This window comes from Penicillium psychrosexuale (genome assembly GCF_028828465.1).
Source record: "Penicillium psychrosexuale strain IBT 29551 chromosome Unknown utg000002l, whole genome shotgun sequence".
Lineage (NCBI taxonomy): Eukaryota > Fungi > Ascomycota > Eurotiomycetes > Eurotiales > Aspergillaceae > Penicillium > Penicillium psychrosexuale.
Genome location: NW_026643187.1, coordinates 2,999,692 through 3,019,192, shown reverse-complemented (window position 1 = coordinate 3,019,192; position 19,501 = coordinate 2,999,692). Strand labels below are relative to the sequence as shown.

The 19,501-nt window shown below is 48.5% G+C and overlaps 7 protein-coding genes across 7 annotated transcripts; 3 read left to right on the top strand and 4 right to left on the bottom strand.

The window, feature by feature from the left end:
• Nucleotides 1-916: 916 nt before the first annotated feature.
• Nucleotides 917-1,236, top strand: N7518_002325 (uncharacterized protein; the record flags this gene model as incomplete). The annotated part of the gene is made up of 2 exons (XM_057183253.1): nucleotides 917-1,070; nucleotides 1,121-1,236. The coding sequence occupies 2 exons, from the start codon at nucleotides 917-919 to the stop codon at nucleotides 1,234-1,236; spliced, it is 270 nt and encodes an 89-aa protein (XP_057044703.1).
• A 2,287-nt stretch (nucleotides 1,237-3,523) lies between these two features.
• On the top strand, nucleotides 3,524-4,018 carry N7518_002324 (uncharacterized protein; the record flags this gene model as incomplete). Its single annotated transcript, XM_057183252.1, has 1 exon — nucleotides 3,524-4,018. One exon carries the CDS (start codon nucleotides 3,524-3,526, stop codon nucleotides 4,016-4,018), a length of 495 nt encoding a protein of 164 aa, XP_057044702.1.
• Nucleotides 4,019-4,559: 541 nt separating this feature from the next.
• On the bottom strand, nucleotides 4,560-5,169 carry N7518_002323 (acyl-CoA thioesterase; the record flags this gene model as incomplete). The annotated part of the gene is made up of 2 exons (XM_057183251.1): nucleotides 4,560-5,028; nucleotides 5,090-5,169. 2 exons carry the CDS (start codon nucleotides 5,167-5,169, stop codon nucleotides 4,560-4,562), a joined length of 549 nt encoding a protein of 182 aa, XP_057044701.1.
• An 824-nt stretch (nucleotides 5,170-5,993) lies between these two features.
• Nucleotides 5,994-7,619, bottom strand: N7518_002322 (uncharacterized protein; the record flags this gene model as incomplete). The annotated part of the gene is made up of 2 exons (XM_057183250.1): nucleotides 5,994-7,489; nucleotides 7,550-7,619. 2 exons carry the CDS (start codon nucleotides 7,617-7,619, stop codon nucleotides 5,994-5,996), a joined length of 1,566 nt encoding a protein of 521 aa, XP_057044700.1.
• A 1,881-nt stretch (nucleotides 7,620-9,500) lies between these two features.
• On the bottom strand, nucleotides 9,501-10,982 carry N7518_002321 (putative DnaJ domain protein (Mas5); the record flags this gene model as incomplete). Its single annotated transcript, XM_057183249.1, has 4 exons — nucleotides 9,501-10,056; nucleotides 10,110-10,759; nucleotides 10,802-10,878; nucleotides 10,946-10,982. The coding sequence occupies 4 exons, from the start codon at nucleotides 10,980-10,982 to the stop codon at nucleotides 9,501-9,503; spliced, it is 1,320 nt and encodes a 439-aa protein (XP_057044699.1).
• A 260-nt stretch (nucleotides 10,983-11,242) lies between these two features.
• Nucleotides 11,243-13,368, top strand: N7518_002320 (glutamate--tRNA ligase MSE1; the record flags this gene model as incomplete). Its single annotated transcript, XM_057183248.1, has 7 exons — nucleotides 11,243-11,491; nucleotides 11,539-11,611; nucleotides 11,671-11,708; nucleotides 11,766-12,182; nucleotides 12,245-12,502; nucleotides 12,558-12,724; nucleotides 12,795-13,368. 7 exons carry the CDS (start codon nucleotides 11,243-11,245, stop codon nucleotides 13,366-13,368), a joined length of 1,776 nt encoding a protein of 591 aa, XP_057044698.1.
• Nucleotides 13,369-13,646: 278 nt separating this feature from the next.
• N7518_002319 (uncharacterized protein) lies at nucleotides 13,647-18,997 on the bottom strand (the record flags this gene model as incomplete). The annotated part of the gene is made up of 15 exons (XM_057183247.1): nucleotides 13,647-14,355; nucleotides 14,406-14,972; nucleotides 15,049-15,190; nucleotides 15,248-15,363; nucleotides 15,417-15,488; nucleotides 15,550-15,673; nucleotides 15,733-16,098; nucleotides 16,162-16,324; nucleotides 16,409-16,959; nucleotides 17,023-17,253; nucleotides 17,327-17,560; nucleotides 17,622-17,904; nucleotides 17,976-18,719; nucleotides 18,776-18,910; nucleotides 18,968-18,997. The coding sequence occupies 15 exons, from the start codon at nucleotides 18,995-18,997 to the stop codon at nucleotides 13,647-13,649; spliced, it is 4,467 nt and encodes a 1,488-aa protein (XP_057044697.1).
• Nucleotides 18,998-19,501: the final 504 nt, after the last annotated feature.

Genomic DNA, 19,501 nt, shown 5'->3' with positions numbered 1-19,501 from the left:
TCACCGAGGATCCACCTAAACCTTAGTAAAAGCTTGTCTGCGAATCCGAATGGAAGGAGCAAATGATAGCGATGTCCCACACGGTTGGCGCATATTTCAGGTGCGGAAGTCCAACGGAGACCGCCTATTCCTTGCTCGAGACACTTGAGCTATTTATCGGCAAGGTCCGAGTGGTCCAATTACGATCATTCAACACTTGCAGTTTGTCATGCCGGTTGAGCCGAGTCAAAGATACCGAGTTGATTATTCTTATGTAAATATCCGGCGATATCCAGGTGACAGTCGGAGCGATAGTCGTAGTTTAGTTTCTATCCAAACATACCTCCCGGGCTGTATAATAATGCCTTAAATGACAAACAAGGGCTTAGACCACTGTCCCAGTAGTAAAATCACTGTCCCAACAGTATTCTACAACAAGGGCAATGATCTTCACCCCTCCAGCCGCAGGCACAACATAAAGAACAACCATGTCTTCCACATATGAATAATTTTCGAGGACCAACATCGAGTCATGACAAGAGGCTTTAATTCGAGATATGACACACACACACTCTCTCTCTCTCTCTGCTCAGTCGTTAATAAGGGGCAGGGAGACTGTGGAGTGAAGGGAAGACTGAGAAAAAACGAAAACTCTTTGGCCCCGGGTCCCTGGATGTACATTATATATCGCCAAGGCGTATAAAGCCAGCGCATCCCTTTATCAAGGTACTCCGGGGGCAGACGCCAAGTCCAGGCAGCAGATCCTCGTGACTGATTATATTTAGCTCTTCGCCGATGAGCGGCATCAAAGCCGGGGGATCACCCAAGCCCTGAATGCATACGGGGTACTTTCGGCGCCGCAGCGTCCCTGGCTGTCGACATGCGGATGCAGGGATCCATCGCATGATCGCAGACAGGAGTGACACTTAACTGAGACATGGACGCCAACCAACAGGTTCCGGACATGCCTAACGCCGGCGTGGTCCTCATAATAGACATCCAAATCGTATCATGTATGCATGCTGGGGTTGTTGTACTCCGCGTGGACGCCGTGATGGACCAGCTCGACGCGTTTTCCGTAATACGTAACGGTGCGGTGCGGTGGTGCTAGACCGATTTTCTTCCGCTCCAGTTGACATAGCCCACAACGTCGATGACCTCAACGAGCTGCCGGAATGGATTGGTGGCGCCACTGGTGTGGAGGTGGTGGGTTGGCAGCGTGGACGAGTTGGGCCTGGGTGGAGAAATGCCGCTTAGAGGGAAGGAGGTAAACCCTTGGAAGGAAAGGGGTAAGATGGAAGTGCATACGGGGTACGGAGTAGTGGAATTGGGGTTCACACGACTTAGTATTCCTATGTCTTAGAGCTTGTCTCAGTCCTCGGTTTATATCGTGGGCGACCGCTATGTAGGCATATTGTAAATAATGTAAATATATCCAAGCCTTATCCCGGGAGTGGAGGTACTCGACGTGTGTTGAAATTAATAGCAAGATCCACGACTCCTGTCTTTTAGTCGAGTCATTCCTCACGTCATCTCGTTGACATCGGGTACAACATACGCATAATGTCCTACTAGATGTGCTCATCACAGCACCTATTTGCAGCACCTATTTCCAGCACATTATCTCAAGTCCGTACATTATTTAGAGTTGGCCGTGGAAGTAATACTGAGCAAGTAAAGACCGTTGTTTTATTTGAGTACGTATGTAGTATGTTGCAGTTATTCTGGCTAAGTATCCCTTATTGCCCCAGTGTCCTGGTTTAGAAACCCTCTTTAGATTACCTATGTTGTGTATACTCAACTTGATGAGCCCCGAGTAAGCTTGGCCCGTGTACGGAACATGAAACCCGAAAAGGCCCGAGGGACTGCAAATGATGTGGATGAGAGAAAATCATCTCACCTTGGCAGTTTGAAAGAAGGCCAACACACAAGGGGCCCGAGGACATGAAAAAGAAAGAAAGATTAGGGTTCAGATATCAAAGAAATTCAAACTGTCGATTTTGTTCTCTCCAATTATTATTAAAGGATTTCTTATCGTTGTTAACGCCGTGCGTCGTGTCATATTGCAAAATTGGCAAGGATTTGCTTGGCGATCGCCTGTAGCTGCGAGGCTCTCGACCAGGTGGCAGAGCCATGATTTCTGGTTTGTTGACAAGTCAAGACGGAATTGTGATTATGCATGGACAGGGATGTCTCAGGCCTAGATAATGATGAGTTCAAGGTGCGGCATGCAGTCATCACACCATAACAGTTATGATGATCATAGCCAGGCTAATCTTTCAATCGAAGGTCGTGGAACGCTTCCCTGAGGAATGAGAAACCAAGACCATCGGCATCAAATAGTCCAGACCAGAATAAACTCGGCCAGCCTTAAAATGCCGAGAAACATACGGAGTAGTATAGGGCTGAGGCCGAGAACTGCGCCACGAAGAATTCTGCAGCCTGGAAGTTTCCCGTTAGGAATGTATGCCAAGTGTTCGAGGGCATTATTGATTATAATATTGAGTCAGAACGATCCATAACGATTATTGGGGAAGCCATGACGGTGTACGGAGCAAAGGAAAAGGATCGGCCCTAAAGAGGATAACCAGGGGAGACGGAGAAAAATCCCCGGGCCAAACGATGGGATTGCCAAGCCTCGGCTAGTCCCCGCACGTGAAAATCTCTGAGGTCAGCGGGTTAGCTAATCCACCGGATGTCAGCCATTTCAGCCATTTCAGCCATTTTCAGCCACTCAAGGCTGTGCGGGTCAGCCCGGAAAAATCCCGGTGTCTCGGGGCAGGCCAGTTGTGGCTGTCCAGCGGGTCGATTGACTTTTTCCCTGTTACACATCTGACCGCCAAATATATCCAAACACACATTCCGGATTTCCTGATTTTCGTATTTTCCATTTTATATATATCTTCCTCACATCACCATGGCGACATTCCTCCAGTTAAATGCCCTATCTCTAGCACACGCTCTGGTTGAGCTCTAACACCCGTTGTGCGTGCTACTGCGTGTTGCCGATTGCTGCACGTCCAAGCTCTGTTGAACTCTCCCTATTCGCCTTCCACCCTCCCTCCTCAATTTCCTATCACAAAGGCTATTCCGTCGTGCAAAGCTACAAGCTTATCACGACCCCTTTTCCCGACTTAAAACACTCCAACCCCTGCTCACCGCATCGATAACGGAATACACCTTGCTGTCTGGCCAGTGCTGTTTGAACTGGACATTCCCAACCAGTCCTTGCCTCGGATCACAACCCCGTGCCAAGTGTGCCCTTCTGCATTCCTTGTCTCCTGAAAAAGTTCTTCTCGGCGGTCCTTGACCAAGCTCCCGTGAACGCGGAAGACCCGTCAAATTCCTATCTCAACTTGGATTTCGACCCGATTGATATTTTATTTTTTTTTCACCATGGCTGTCGACTTATAGCCCGATCTAGCCCTTCGGATTCCTTGTACACCAGTGCTGTTTCTATATCAACTTGGACTCCTCCCCCGATTTTCGTGGACAAGTTATCCTTGCACATAACCTTTTTTCTTCATTGATACCATCCTCAATCATGGCACCCAACCTCTTCCTCTGTGCGCGCACCATCTTCTGCCCTACCTACTGGTTCCAGAAGGGCGACCGTGACAGCAATCTCAAAGAACAACACTGGGATTCCCCCGTCCCGGGAACATACAAGTTCCTCAAAGGTCGCGGATGGCACCTCATCCATCGGGATGGGTGCGAAAACGATGAAAAAGTCCCTGCTGCACTAGTCTACTGTCGCATCCTCCACCGTTACATGTTTGAATCTGAACTAGAGGAGCGCTGCCGCTGGTTCGACGCGCCGCTGCACAAGGGCGGCCGTCCCGAAAAGCTTCGCTTTTTCCTCCTTGACGACGGCATTCATTGGGTCGCTGGCTGGGACGCTCAGGGAAACTTCATTCTTGGCCCTTACCCCAAGTGGTGGCTCGATGAAGATGGATACACCATCCGTCGCGGCGCCTCGCCTCCGAGCAGTGCCAGCGTGTCCCGTTGCAGCAGCATCATTGCTGGCAAATTTGAATGAGCACCTTGTCTCACCCACAACTCTTGAGGCTGTCAGATGACAATCCTTCTTATGATTGAGCTTTCATCATACTTGTATTACCATTCTGTTGTTTTGATATTGCGAAGCGATTTAGCGTGTCTCTTTTATTCTCATGATAACCACAAAAGTCTTTGGTTCCGGTTTTTGGTCACGGCGACGGATATGTTTTCGGTTTTTCTTTTGGCTCATAGATTTCAGGTTAGATTAGACTTTTAATGATCTAGGGTTTTTTGGATGATCTACTTGATCTACACGGGGCACGTTTTTGTCTTTTCTTCACGGCGTCTCACATTCCTAAGACAAAATACCATACCAATCAAGATAAGGTGTCTTGCTATATCTCGCTTATTTTATCTCGAATCTATTCCTATAGGGATCATTTGATCAATCTCAAGTTAGAATCCCTATCTATAACCAGACAATCAGACGACTGCCCTGGAATGCAAGGGGCTACCTATATTCCGATAAGAAAACTATGTACAAGCCCAGCCCAGCGGCCAATATTGACATTCTAACCCCCTCACAACTTCGCCTGGTCCCTAACAAGCAACTTCTCCAAGCCCCGTCTAGTCCGCTCCTCCATCCCCGTCTTCCCAACCCGCATAGTCTCCCTCAACACAAAAACATGCGTATAAGTCCCAACCATCTTCACATCCTCCTCGCCCTTACGGAAAATACCCACTTCCCAGGTGACGCTAGACTTGCTAAGCCTATTAACGCGCAGCCCGACCTCCAGCAGATCCGGGAAGCGCACGGAGCCAAAGAAATCAGCCTGTGTCGAGACAATCAGGCCGATTTGGTTGGCGTTGCTTTCTAGGTTCGATGGCGAGGGGAAATTGGAGGGCTGGCTGTGAGTCGGCGCTGGGCTTGGGTTGTTCACGCTGAAGGGGTCCATCCCGCAGTGTTGGATTAAATACGTGTTCGCGATTGTGTCGAAGAGGTGCGTATACACTGCATTGTTGAGGTGTGCGTACATGTCATTGTCGAACCTGTGGGCGTTAGTGTCGGTGTCTGGTGAGTGGCTGCTAGTTCGGTGGTTCTGGTACTGACCATCGGGTCTGGTGTACTTGGTGGAAGCCATAGTCGCTGCGCTTGCGTTGCCTCTTGGCTTTGGACTCTGCGGTGGCCATTTTATTTTCCCGATGGGTGGTCTGATTTGGTTCAAGCGTGATTCTACAATATCTGTGTATGTGTTTATGCTTGAACCTTGATATAACATGCTCTCCACACGGACCTCGGCATATCAGTGATTAGGTAATTTTGATTCATCCGTGAGGTTTGTTTCTCATCTGATCCTCAACAACTAAATACTTTTCTATATACAAATTTGATATAACATATGTTATTAAGAGAATCAGTGGCTTCTACTCTGGAATTAGGGAATAGATGATTGGCGAGCTATTATAATGCTGTCATGCCCCGAAGGGCCGGAGAGAAGAACAATAACACAAAACAAAACAAAAAATATTTCTTGTTCGTAATTTTCGAATGCAATTTCCTCTCTATAGTAGTTTACCAATAGTCAAGGATTTTTGATTGATAAGTAGCAAGTATGAGGAAAGGAAAGGAAAAAAATTCCCATGTACGGAGTACTCATCGATTTGTGAAGGATAAATATTTGAATCCATCATCTCCTGCGAAATCTATTCCTCGTAACTACCTCTGTCTAACTTTCGATAGGTTAAGTTTTCTATTGTCCTTCTTGGAGATATATATTGTAAGAGCGCATCTAAATGTTCTTGTAAACCCTAGTCTAGATCACGAGCAGAGATGCACCCTGAGAGGATATATTTTCCGCCTTTTTCCGCCGACCAGTTCTAATTTCGATCAATATACCCAGGTGACTGACTAGGCTTATGCACACACATAACCAAATAGACGTGAAATTGGATTTCAGGAAACAACTATATACATAAACAGGTACCAGACCATACCACCGGGCCCTGTACACTCTTTATGTCTTCACATAATCCTCTTTCTCAACACCCTGTACTTCATTATGAACCGAGGTAGCAGCACCATCAAATGAAAGCTTTCTTTCCTGTGCAATTTCAATATCAGGTAAACGGCCAAGGGCATGGAACTTCTCAAAGAGAACATCCATCTCCTCAAGAGAGCGACCCTTCGTTTCCCTGACGACGAGGAAAACCCAAATAGCCATGATAAAGCAGAAGCAACCAAACATGATGAAGGTTCGCCAGCCAAGGTTACCAATGGCGGAGGGAGTCACATAAGTCACCACAAAGTTGAAGAGCCATTGAGTTGCCGATCCGCAACCAACACCATACGAACGAAGGCGAGTTGGGAAAATCTCAGAAATGTAAACCCATGGAATCGGTCCCCACGATGCGGAATAGCCAATGACGTAGAGATAAATCATGACAATCATGGCGAGCGATGCAGACGAAAGAGTACCGTTACCGCTAGGATCCGGAGGATAGGTCACCAGAACACCACCCAGGATGAACATCATTGTACACATCCAAATAGCGCCAGCGATAAGAGACCACCGCCGACCGACCTTGTCGATACCGACGATGAGGAAGATTCCGGTGGACACCACCTTGACAATACCATAGATACCCGTTGTGAACAAACTCGTGTTACCGCCGGTGACTCCAATTGTCTGGAACAGCTGGGGGGCATAGTACCCGATGCTGTTGGTGCCCGTCCACTGCTGCCAGAACATAATCAAGAAACAGTTGATAAAGCGAAGACGGTTGCCAGGTAGGAATGCTTCTCGCCAAGTGAGGCCCTGGGTTGATTCGACTTCGTGTTCAACGGCCGCTTTGATTTCCGCCATCTCAGTCTGGACCACAAGGCTTGTAACCGGCTCGGAGCGCATATATGCAAGGGCTTCGATGGCTTCCTCGAGGCGGTTTTCTTTCGCTAGCCAGCGAGGCGATTCGGTCAAAAAGAACATGCCAATCATCATGAGACCACCGGGCACAAGCTGGAATGCAATGGGGATGCGCCACTGTCTGGTTGTGGCGGGGAGGGTCTCTGCCACGCCATAGCAAAGCCAGTATGCGACAGTGATACCAATGACGAGGAACTCCTGGAAGAGACCAGCAATACGACCACGAATGGCCGGTGGGGAGTTCTCAGATACGAAGATTGGGGTGATAGCTGACATGCCTCCGACTCCGAAACCTGCAATCACCCGGCCGGCGTACATATAGGCTAGCGTGCCGGTAGCGGCGGTCTGGACAGCAGCACCGACAAGGAAGAACGTCAGGAATCCCATGATGGAATACCGACGGCCAAACCTCTCGTTGGCTATGGCGCCGAAGATAGCACCGAAGAAACATCCGGCAGTGAGAAGTGAAACGACATTCGATGAGACTTTAGCATTGGCAGTTGAAAAGCCAGAACCTCCAGTTGTAAGTCCAAAATCGGCTTTGAAACTTGGAAGTTCCAGCACGCTCCCCATCACACCTGTGTCATATCCTTTTCGGGAAACTTATCAGCATGCTGCATCTGATCGGCAATGGTAGAGATTTGTCTTACCGAATAGGAATGAACCCGTATATGCCACTGTGGCGAGCACATAGACCCGGCTATTCTTGAATATGCCCATTTTGCAGTCCGGACTGTGTTCAGTTCTTCCTTCCAGAGTATGAAGGCAAAGGAAAAGGTGTTGGGACAAGGATTAGATTTTATAACCCTAAGAAAGCCCTGGAGAGCACAGACACCCCGCGACCCCCGCATACGACCAAGTAATTACTAATCATATATCGTCTTAGTTCCAATTGGGTCTAGAAAATCGGAAATGCGTACCCCGGATCCATCGTCCCCATTCTCTTCAATTTCCGACATTCGGAGGATCGTGAAGAGGTGACGCCCCTGTTTGGTCCATCAACTGCATCCACCTGGCCTATATGGACGTCGAAGGACAAATTATCGGGTCACAGCTTGAAGAGACCCGTAAAAAGCTGGGGGAGACTTGGAAAATTGAGTTACCCAATTAAGAACAAGGCTTGGCCAAATCAGGAAGAAGACACATACTTCCCATCACCTCTACAGTGCTATATTCTATATCAGAGCCCTTTAAGATATATTTATTAGCCCCATTACTATTAGAGATTCAGTGACTCTAAGGACTCAGTTTCTATTTAATGTTGGAATTACCAGTCTCCCCCGAGTTCAGGAATTATATCCACGGAGAAATAAGGTTACCACTAGATCCAAGCAGGAAAGTGTGGCGGACCCCGGCCCGGGGAAGTGACTCGGCAAAGGGGCTGGACCCGTCTATAGCCGGCGAATTGGATATTCGCTTTCGCCGATACGGTCGGCTGTCTCCTCTTCTTCCAATGCCTCCAATGCACTTAGGTGATTAGAAAGTGCCATCCTTGGCAGCAGCTACCGATATCATCTCAAGTGGGGATGGTAGACAATGCCAACACGCGGAATCACGCTGTTCGTTATCCCGCATTTACCATAGTTCATTTCCCCACAGCCGCTTGTTTCCCCCACAATAACCAGTTTGAACCTCAATTGTTTACATCTAGGCTCCCAACGGCGCAACATACTCAGCATCGTGTAGACTCAACAGCATCGTGTAGGATCGACAGCATCGTGCAGACTTAACGGCGTCATGCAGACAGAACCTTAACCTCATTCAACCGATCAGTCTCGCTCTGGAAGATCTCTTGACACGGGGTGCTTTTCTCGGACACAGGGAACCTACCCCGAACCTTAAGATCGTCGCGACGAATCCGGCATCTTTTACCATAGCCTCGGTACACACTCGGAAAATCCGTCGATTCAGGTGTACTTGCCATAGGTTTTTCTTTCCGTTTTTCCATTACAGACTAATTCATTAGGGCGACTATATACTATTGAGAATGGGCTTTCTAGGCCTGGAGTAGGTGGTATATGGAGGGGGGAATCCAAGTTAAAGAAAGAAAGAGCAGCCGACATCGAAGCCGAAAGGCGCTAGGCCGAACCCCAGTCCGACATCGCGACCCCGGAGTCCGACCCCGGATTCTTTCCGTGGCCTCGGGATAAGTTGAATATCTCATTTGTAAAAAAACAAAAACAAAAGCAGACGAGTACATACATAGACCTGAATAATATGTACAAGGTTCATCCCCACGCTATTCACATCCATCCACTCATAGAATGAGCGGAACTGGTTCCGTATTCCCTATATTGTACGTCGATGTAATCGTCTTCCCATCCTCACCCGGCTGTTTCATTATTATGGCTACACACATTAGGTATCTTTTATATGGTACACCCATACAAAAGGTCGATGGTGAGGATATTTCAATAACCTGGATTCTCTTAACCTTCGAACTATGTATAATAATGAAACAGACCCAGCCCGTGAACGTGGGTGGGGCTAGAAAGACGATTACATTGGTATACAATGTGTTTTTGTTTTTAAACCAAGAGGGTTGTTCTATTCACAAGTCCCCATTAATTCAAACCCCCAGACGCCATCTATGCAAGAATTCTACTGAGTTGCGCACTGCGCCGGTTCATCGTCGTCTTCCTCGTCTTCCCATCCTGCTGCGTCCTGGCCATCCTGCGCACCGAAGTCCTCGATCTGACCCTTGGGGTCGTATTCAACTTCGTCCACGGTGTCGGCCTTGATAGGAGCGCTGGGTTTGGGGAGAATTTCCTTGAGCTTCTCCAGCATCTCTGGAGTGGGCTTCCACCCGTTATCGGGGAACTTGACATCAACAACCAAGTACAGGTCACCACGGGAATCGACACGCTTCATCGGCATTCCCTCTCCGGGAACCTTGAGGACCTGTCCGGGTGAGAGGATAGCGCCGGCGGTGAGGGGGTGAGTGAGCTCAATGCCACGGCCATCGAGGTGCTTGATCACGACGCGGGAGAACCCGGTCAAGGATTCAGCAAGAGTGACTTCAATAGTTGCGCGCAGATCTGAACCGGCCCGTGTAAACACGGGGTGTTCTTCCTCTACGACTTTGAAAACAATGTCGCCGGGCTCTTGATCGGGCACTTGGTCGGCCTCGCCTTCCAAAACAATCCGGTCTCCTTGCCTAGAGCACAGTAAGTATGTGATTCCGTTAGATAGAAAAAAAGGCCATCTTACCTAGCGCCTCGGGGGATGTAGATCTCCAAGATCTTCTTCGCCTCGGTTGTTTTCGTGCCCTTGCACTTCTTACACTTATCCTTCGGGGCGAAATATGAGCCCTCTCCGTTACATGTGGTGCAGATAACCGTCTGCTGGGTCACGAACTGGCCCATGCGCTGCAAGACCTCCTTGTAGCCCTGGCCACCGCAAGTCGAGCACTTTTTGGCAGTGGCCTTTTCCTTGCCACCCTTGCCCTTGCAATGTCCGCAAATGACGTTCTTGACGCTGGAAAACCTTACTGTCTTGCCCTTGTACAAATCCTCCAGGCTGACTTCGTAATCTTGCTCTTCGCTGGGGCTCTTGCGCGGTTTGTTGGGGCGACCACCGGGCATTCCTCCCATTCCTCCCATGCCAGGCATCCCGCCCATACCACCCATACCGCCCATGCCGCCGCCGAACATCTGTGCCAGCAAGTCATCTAGGTCAGGTTGTCCTGCCATTCCCGGCTCACCCGAGCCGTTGAAGGCAGACATGCCGTGTGTGTTGTAGAGGTGTCGCTTGTCATCGTCGTAAAGAATATCATAGGCCTCTTGCACAGCCTTAAACCGGATTGAAGCTTCCTCGCGCTCGGATTCGGGGACCTTGTCGGGGTGGTTGGCCAAAGCCGCCTATTGGAAAGCTGCCTGTCAGTATCGCTGGAATCCGGAGACGATCGGGGTTCGTCTTGCCTTGCGGTATGCCTTGCGGATATCATCTTTAGTTGAGCTTTCATGGATCTCTAGGACCTCTGTATGAATGAATAACTGATTAATATGGTATTCCTGTATAGTTGATCTGCGCAAATGAGCACACACCGTAGAGGTCAACTTCAACCGCAGCCACTGAGAACATTGTTAGTAGAGTCTCAAGTGACACACAACTTTCCAACGTACTTTTCAGTGATTATTTTGTAGAAAACACGATCGGAATTTTCTTCAATAGAAAAAGACCGTTGACTTAAGCCCAATAGTAAAAGAGAGAGGTTGGTGAACGAGAGGTGAGAGCGGGAGTTGTTGATCCAAAGAAGTTGAGAAATTTTGTTCGGGAGCTCCGCGCCGCAACTCCGCAACTCCACAACATATCAAAAAGATCGGCCATTCCTCTATTTCGCAATGAGATGTCCCCAAGGGCTACTTGCCAGGCGATCTTGGACCATCCAATGTAGAGCCTTCTCCTCTTCTCCGGCTGCCCAAGCACCTAATTTGAAGAACAAACTGCCGAATGGCCCTGCGCGCACGCGGTTTGCGCCCTCGCCCACCGGATACCTCCATCTAGGCTCCCTACGGACAGCTCTATTCAACTATTTACTGGCCAAACGGACCGGTGGTCAATTTCTGTTGCGCATTGAGGATACGGACCAGGTTCGTGGATTGCGCTCCGTTGCGTGGACTACGACTGATTACGGTAGAAACGGACGATTCCCGGGGCGGAACAGCGACTCTACGATGATCTCCAATGGGCAGGATTGAATTGGGATGAAGGTCAGTTTGAAACACATCCAAAAATGGAGAGAAATTGCTGACTCTCGCTTTGTTGACAGGTCCCATCGTTGGTGGTCCCTATGGACCTTATAGACAAGTGAGGCATCGCTCCTTTGTCGCAAGAAATTAATATCTAATATTTGTCCCTGTGCAGTCCGAACGAACCGCTTTGTATCAGTCCCACGCCAATGATCTTGTCTCCAATGGCCATGCATACCGATGCTTCTGCTCTGCAGAACGATTGGATTCGATCGCCCGTCACCGCAGCGAGGCAGGACTGCCGCCTGGCTATGACCGGAAATGCGGCGACGTATCTGCCGAAGAATCAGAAGATCGAGCAGCCAAGGGAGAGGCACACATTATTCGACTAAAAGTGGAGGAATACCCCATGTTCAATGATCTGGTTTATGGCAAATCCGGTCAGAATCACCAGAGCAACTCGAAGCTGGATTTTATCGACCGTGTCTACAATGACCCAGTCCTTATCAAATCGGATGGACACCCCACGTATCACTTGGCAAATGTTGTGGATGATCATTGCATGAAGATCACCCATGTTATCCGAGGGACGGTGAGTTTGCTTACTATATCTGTAGCTATCAAGTCACAAGATACTGAACTAACGTCTATCAGGAATGGATGTCATCGACACCTATGCACATGGCGCTATATAATGCCTTCAAATGGACGCCACCAAGCTTTGCTCATGTCCCTTTGCTCGTCGACAAAAGTGGACAAAAGCTCAGCAAGCGCAACGCAGATATCGACCTCTCGTCATTCAAGGACAAGCAAGGGATCCTCCCATTCACCTTGGTGAACTTCACTTCACTTCTAGGCTGGTCGCATTCCGAAAAGTCTGATGTGTTAAGTCTGAAGGAACTAGAACGGATTGTATGTTCTTAGTCTCTCGAAAACACCCCAACCTCCCTGCTAACATTGATACCAGTTCAATTTGAAAATCACTCGAGGAAACACGGTTGTCTCCTTTGAAAAACTCCAGTTTCTCCAGAAGGCACATGTCCAACGCTTGGTCAAAAGCGGCGGGCCTGAGTTCGACGAGATGGTGAAGAAGGTGAGCTTGGTCGTGGAAGAAAGCTACCCTCTCGACAAACTGTAAGTCAGCCATCAGCCGTAAAGAATTCACGCGTGTATTACATAGTACCTAATAGCTGACACCTAGCAGCACCACGATCCTCAACGGTCGCACTCTCTCCGAATACATCGCGCCCCTCATCCGCGCAGATGTCAACAACTACACAAACGCAAAGGAGTTCGCCCAGCGTAACTCTAACTTCTTTACCCCCAAACTGGACAGAGCTCCTTACAAACCGGCCTCACCCCAATCCTCCCCAGAAGTCCCAATCCAAGCGCTGCACACTGCAGCAGCCGCCTTAACCCTTGTCCCATCCGCGGCCTGGAATATCGACACTCACCGCGACAACATCAACAGCTATGAAGGCGCGGAAAGCGTTGTTTTCCCCACGTCTGAGCCAGAGACACCCGTTGGCTCGAAGAACGCAGGAAAGATATTCAAGAAGGAGCTGTATCACTACCTCCGCTGGGCGCTGTTGGCTTCTGCTCCTGGGCCTGGAATCTCAGAGACCATGGTAGTTCTCGGGAGAGATGAGACACTTCGCCGAGTGCAGGACGCCAAGGCGTTGACACAGTCCCTTGTTCCTTCTGCTGGCCAGAGAGTTCCTAAGGGAACCTTGCCTGAAGATCATAGTTGGATGGGGACTCTTGCGACTAGCCGGTAATGTAGAATTAAGAGATCGAGTGACTGTACTATAGCTGTATCCGATATGACCCAATTCCAATATTTTTACTGAAGACAAGACATTGATGGATTCAATCGCTTGCTTAGCAGGTTGTCCGTTTTTAATTGCGGTGAATAACTTCATAGCGAGCGGACGCCAGAGCTATGATTTGTCCATGAATTTACTGATTGACTGATATAGGGCGGAAAAAAAGAACGTGTATTGCGGTTTAAAAGCTGCAAGTCTTTGTGAACAACTTGATAAGACCCATCCATCAATCAGAGCTCCTGATTGCTTCCTGTTGACTGCTCCAGATGATGCAGACTTGAGAACACGCCTTCCTTGTTCAACAAGTCTGAAGGACGTCCCTCTTCTATGATTCGACCACTATCCAGAACAACAACTCGGTCAAAGTCGAGCATGGTATGAACCCTATGCGCAACCATAATGATAGTGCAGCTCTGAAACTCCTGGCGAATGACTTTCTGAACCCTGGCATCTGTCTCTGCATCCAGACTTGATTGTGAATGGTTGGCATTGGTCGCATAATCATGTGTTGCCAGAAGCAAAAAGACAGAAATTACATACCTGCTTGTCGGTTCGTCTAGTATCAGAATATTACTCTTCTTGAGAAGCGCCCTAGCCAGGCAAAATAGCTGTTTTTGGCCTTCGGACAAAGTCGTGTCAGTCAGTATTGCATCTAGCAACACTCCGCTGTGGGCGGCGCTGTTCGTCGCAGACATAAGAGCATTCCAGATTTCGACGCATTTGAGAGCTTCAATAATATCGATATCGCTGGCGATGCCTAAAGGATCGACATTCTGCCGAATAGTACCTGGGAAAAGGAAGGCTTCTTGGCTAAGAGAGCTGATCCGGTACCGAATCAATGACCGAGGCACTGTCGATATGTCTATCCCATCGATAAGGATCTGGCCAGAAACCACCTCGTTAAGACGGAGTAATGATAGAGCCAGTGTGCTCTTGCCACTATAAGAGAGTCAGCCTATTCTCACCCCTACTGAAGTGTCTTCCCTCACCTTCCGGTCCTACCACACAGCCCAACTTTTTCCCCAGCACGAATATTCAGACAGATACCGTGCAACACGGGCTCTGCGTTCTCAGACTCATATGCAATATCTGCGCCAACGAATGAGATGTCACCCCTACTTGGCCATTTTGCGTCTGGTGGCTGCTCATAGGCTGCATCTTGTTCCTCACTTGGAGTATCTTCCGAGAAATCCTTGATCCTGGCAATCGCACCCAAAGAGGTTTCCAGAAGCGTCCAGTTCTGGATCAAGTATGAGAGTACTTCCCCCAGGTCCATCATCCCAATTAGCGCAATACCTAACAAACCGGGGCTCACTTGTCCGCGCAGAGCTATAGCAGCTCCGAGGAGAATAAGCGTCATGCCAGTCACCATGAGCTTCAGCACCAGGCCTAGCCATTGCTGAATACACAGTAGAAGATAGAAGGGCCTTTGCGCCCTATCAAGTAAGTGCAACATTTTGGACGTAGAAGCAGTAGTCCATGAAAAGGCACGGATGGTAACTACACCAGCGAGAGATTCAATGAAATGGGTGTAAAGGGGGCTTTTGAGCTCGATCCTAAGGGGTTGTCAGTTTGCTGAAATGCACAAGCATGCTGATTAAATTAAAGCGTTGTTAGCGCAGATAAACATACTCTAGCAGTCGAAGCTGGCGAGATGTACGCAGGTAAAAGCGCTGGATTAGCACTAACATCCCAACTAGGAAGGGAAGGGCTACAGCCAGATATGGCAATGCAGCTATAGCGATTGCAGCTTGTGAAAGCACCGTAAAGAGTTCTTGATGTCTCTCGGGTTAGGAAATACGTTGAATAAATGTATAATGAATGCACTTACGGAATCCTGTCGTGATAAAACCTCGGGGGAGGATCATGTCCACTAGCCTCATATCTTGGCTAAAACGGGTGATGAGAGAGCCCGTGTCTACGTGGGATAGGAAGGACAAGGGGGCACTAAATATGTCAGCTCGCCGATATTTGGATTAGTGAAGACCTGAGAATTTCACCTCATGCAAGTTTGCAGGACAGTAGCATGGACATTGTTCGACGCGGCCGGTACAATGACGACCCAGGTCCAACTTATAGATAGAATCCAATCAGCATGGAAACTTGAACGGAAAAAAAGAAGATTTCACTTACTATACCGCAAGAACCATTGAAATGGCTTCGATGAAGGACAATGCCCCATATACTCCAAGCCAGTAGCCCAATCCCGAGCTTGAAGCGCTGTCGGTGCTAGAGGACCAGATCTCAATCCAAGCACCTATGCAAAAATAAGCATCATATAGCATTGTTTATTAGACGAAGGGAATTTTGGCATACTTCGCAATCCACCAATGCCACCGTTCACCACCAGTAAGGAACTCAGCACAAAGACTCGGAGCCAGCCCATGGCAGAGAAATAGTACTTGTAAACAGCAATATCAGTCGTCTGTCGGCATTCATCGGTAAAGGCCGGGGTGGATAGGCGGCTTGTTATGACTTCACTAGTCTCTGGAGACCCAGTTGTATCGTCATCTTGCATCTTTTCTTTCTCAATCTGTTCTTTCTCAATCTGTTCTGGTTGAATACCTAGCCGGTTAATATATCCCCCGGCGTGACTGACAAGCTGAGAGAAGGTGCCCTGTTCCGAAATATTGCCATTCTCTCCGAGTACGACTATAAAGTCGGCCTGGGGTAGATATTGAACTGCTGATGGTCAGTATCTACCACGAGTGACAAGATAAAGATATGTAGGGTTGAGGAGCGCACCATTGTGAGTTGCAAGGAATACAGTACAGCCCAGTCGACGCAGCAGTCCGGACGGGCCAAAGACATTGTTAAATACCAGCCGAGCGGTTGAATTATCAAGAGCACTCAGAGTATCATCGAAGCACGCGATGCGCTTGCGAGCATAGACAGCTCGCGCTATGGCCTATAATAAAATCAGTTCACAAATCCATTGCTATTATTCCCGGGCCGGACCGCCCATATAGAGGGAAACATAGTTTGTACTCACGATTCTTTGCTTTTGCCCTCCGCTAAGTTTAGATCCTTTGCTACCGACGGACGACGCATCACCCGCTGGCATTTTTTTTAGGTCGGAGTCTAGCGCACATGCGCTCACCACGGTCGAATACCAATCAGAATCAAATGCAGCGGATCCATTCTCCCCAATGATGTTTTCCCGGATCGTCGTATTGGTAAGCCATGGAGTTTGCTCACAAAAAGCTAGGTCTGGGTACTTGATGAAAGCTTCGCCATTGAGAATGGACGTCTCATTTGCGAGACCTTTGAGAAACGTGGACTTTCCGCTTCCCACTGGACCGACAATTGCAACTAGGGTACCCAGCGGCGAGGGGCTCAGATTGAGTGTGATACCAGCACTATCCGAGGAAGGGTCATTCCAGCCAAACCAGGCATTTTGCAGGGAGATCAGCACGTCAGATTGATTCTTTGACGAGGAAATTCCCCTAGCCCCATGCCAGGGATAGGTGGAAAGTTCGAATTCGAATGAATTAGTAGGTAAAACAAGAGCATCTGCTTCTGATTGGAGCAATTTCCTTCTTTCTATACGTAAATGAGGTTAATTCGCTGTACGTCTTGCTTAGTAGCACGTATGGGAGTACTCACCGACAATATTTGGACGTCTCAAGAAGTCCTGGACTCGATACAGACACCCCATTGATGCGAATGCATCTGGAACTGCCAACAATAGATGCATAAGAGGAGTGATTAGCAGATTTATTAGTGAAAGGGCCGTGGTGGCTTGTGAGACGGAGAGACCTTCCGACCCTTGCACTTTCGCAACCACAGCATAGGTCGCGAAAGTAGCAAACTGCGCAATAATCACCGGAAGGTTTACTGAATAGGCTGGTCAGTTGATCCCGATATATTCAATCGAACTATCCGTAGCTGGACCTCCAATTATACGTACTCATGCAGACACGGACGGTTTGGATTCGGCGGAACTTCTTGGAGATCTCAAGCTCCTCAATCCTTAAGCCTTCAATGTATTTCTTTATGATCTCTGTTAGTCCTAAGAATTTCACGTTTTTTATTGAGCCGAGGACGTGGCTCGTGAAATTAATGCGTTTCTCGGTGGCTTGTAGCCATGTCTTCTGCCGAACGGACACAGCATTGCCCGTGGCAAAAGAAGCAGCGGTAAAAGCTAGCCAGTCTGTTAATCTCTTATGGTCATCAGTTCTCATGCAAATAGGCAGAGAACATACCTGTTGCAATTAAAATGGGTGTGATACAAACAACACCGATCTGAGTTTGAAGGATCCACGCGGCCAGTCCCAGCTGTAGGATACTAGCCCAAGATTCGCACACTGTAGAGTGAAAGTACTCCGCAAGCATTTCAACGTCAGCTCCCATAAGGGACATGGCACTAGACTCATCGGTGCTCCCCAGTGGCAGCTCCATCATGTGCTGATAGACAAGAGCCATAAGGCCACCGCGGACCATGGTCGTAGCACGAAATCCTAGGTGTTCATAAGATGCCGTAGTGACCTAAGTCACAAAAATCAGTCGGCCAATGACCATCGGATAGTGGGATAAGTGGTTGAATACATAATACTTACAGCAATCCCGATAAAGACAATCGCGGTGGCTCCTACCAACCCATAGCCAATATTCAACGAAGATTCAGTCTGCTCGAGGAATGTAACAGTCTTGCCAATTAGGAATGGCTGCGCTATGCTAAACCCTATCAAGGCGAGTCGAGGAAAAGCAATAGCAGCGATATCCCAGCGAAGGCAATTAACGACGGCCAGCAGCAACGCATGTTGACGGCTCTGGTCGCACAGCGCCCATGACTTAGAAAATCGGTCGGATAAATCACTAGACGATAGCTTCTCATGGATGTTAGGTAGCGTATCGCTAGTGAGCAACGAGGTGTGTCCTTTTCTCAGTAATTCATTGAGCCAGGCGAATAAGCCTCGGTTAAAGATACCGCTAGTTCTCTCGGCAGACTGTTCGGCCAGCAACAACCATTTGCGTTTTTCGATATTTGCCAGCACCAGGAGAAGCAATTTGGTGGCCAGAGATGCGGTGAGGCAGGTCGGGTATGCTCTACCATATGGCAACAGCCAGGCGGTGCGTACTCTCGCAATGTCTAGAAGCACCGTAATAAACAGATACGCAGAGACAAGGAAGGAAGGTCGAACAGCCCGGCTGTGCTCCAAATGAAGCAGAACAACAATAGAAATTGCCGCTATAAGGCTGAGGGTAGCACCCGCAACTGACACATTTTGTGCGGGGTAGTGCTGCGTCGCACTAAACACAAGCAGAACGACATGGATTCCGGACAATACTACCGCAATAGCCTGTATATAGCATTATTTAGACGTTTCAAGGTTCAACAAGTGATAGCAAGACTTACCAGCGTCGCCCAATGAGTCAACGAGGATTTTACTTTCAAAGACTCTCTAGATAGCTGGAACAGGCGAATGGGTAACAGCAGGAGAAAACAGGCTGCTGGGGTAATGTTGAATATCCATGCTTCGAATAGAACTTGCTTCCATGTCAGTATATGTGGAGACTGCCCAGGCGCCCAGACATTGGAGATATGTACCTGTAAAGTCGAACCCTCCACGACAATCATGTTGACTGATCACAGGCCCAAAAAGGCTGTCACATGTGTCCCCAACCACAGTCGGTGCCATTACAGCTACTGTGGTGGAACAACTTCTGGTGAATTTGAATTTGAGGGATGAAACTGAGCCCAAAGGACCAGGGGCTTGTTTGACGGTGGCCTAATGACGAATACCACTAACACCGCTAACTCCGTACGGAGTCCGTTGTGAGCGGCGATATTATATCTCTTGCCTTGTTGTTCGGGCTGCAATCCAAGTCATCCTATTTACCGGAGTCATGTGGATGGGTAGCCCTAAATAAGTCAAGTGTCTCGGCTTATGCACCGATCTATCCATGCTATTTATCGAATTGAACAAAAGGTTGAAGAATCAGAAGATAAAATTAACAACACTAGTTATATCAAAACACTGTACGGCGTACTTCGCTGACAAATACATAGAAAAACGGTGAAAACCAAGCACAAAATCCGACTCCCAAAACCGGAGATCGAAAAGGGAATAAACGAGCCTTA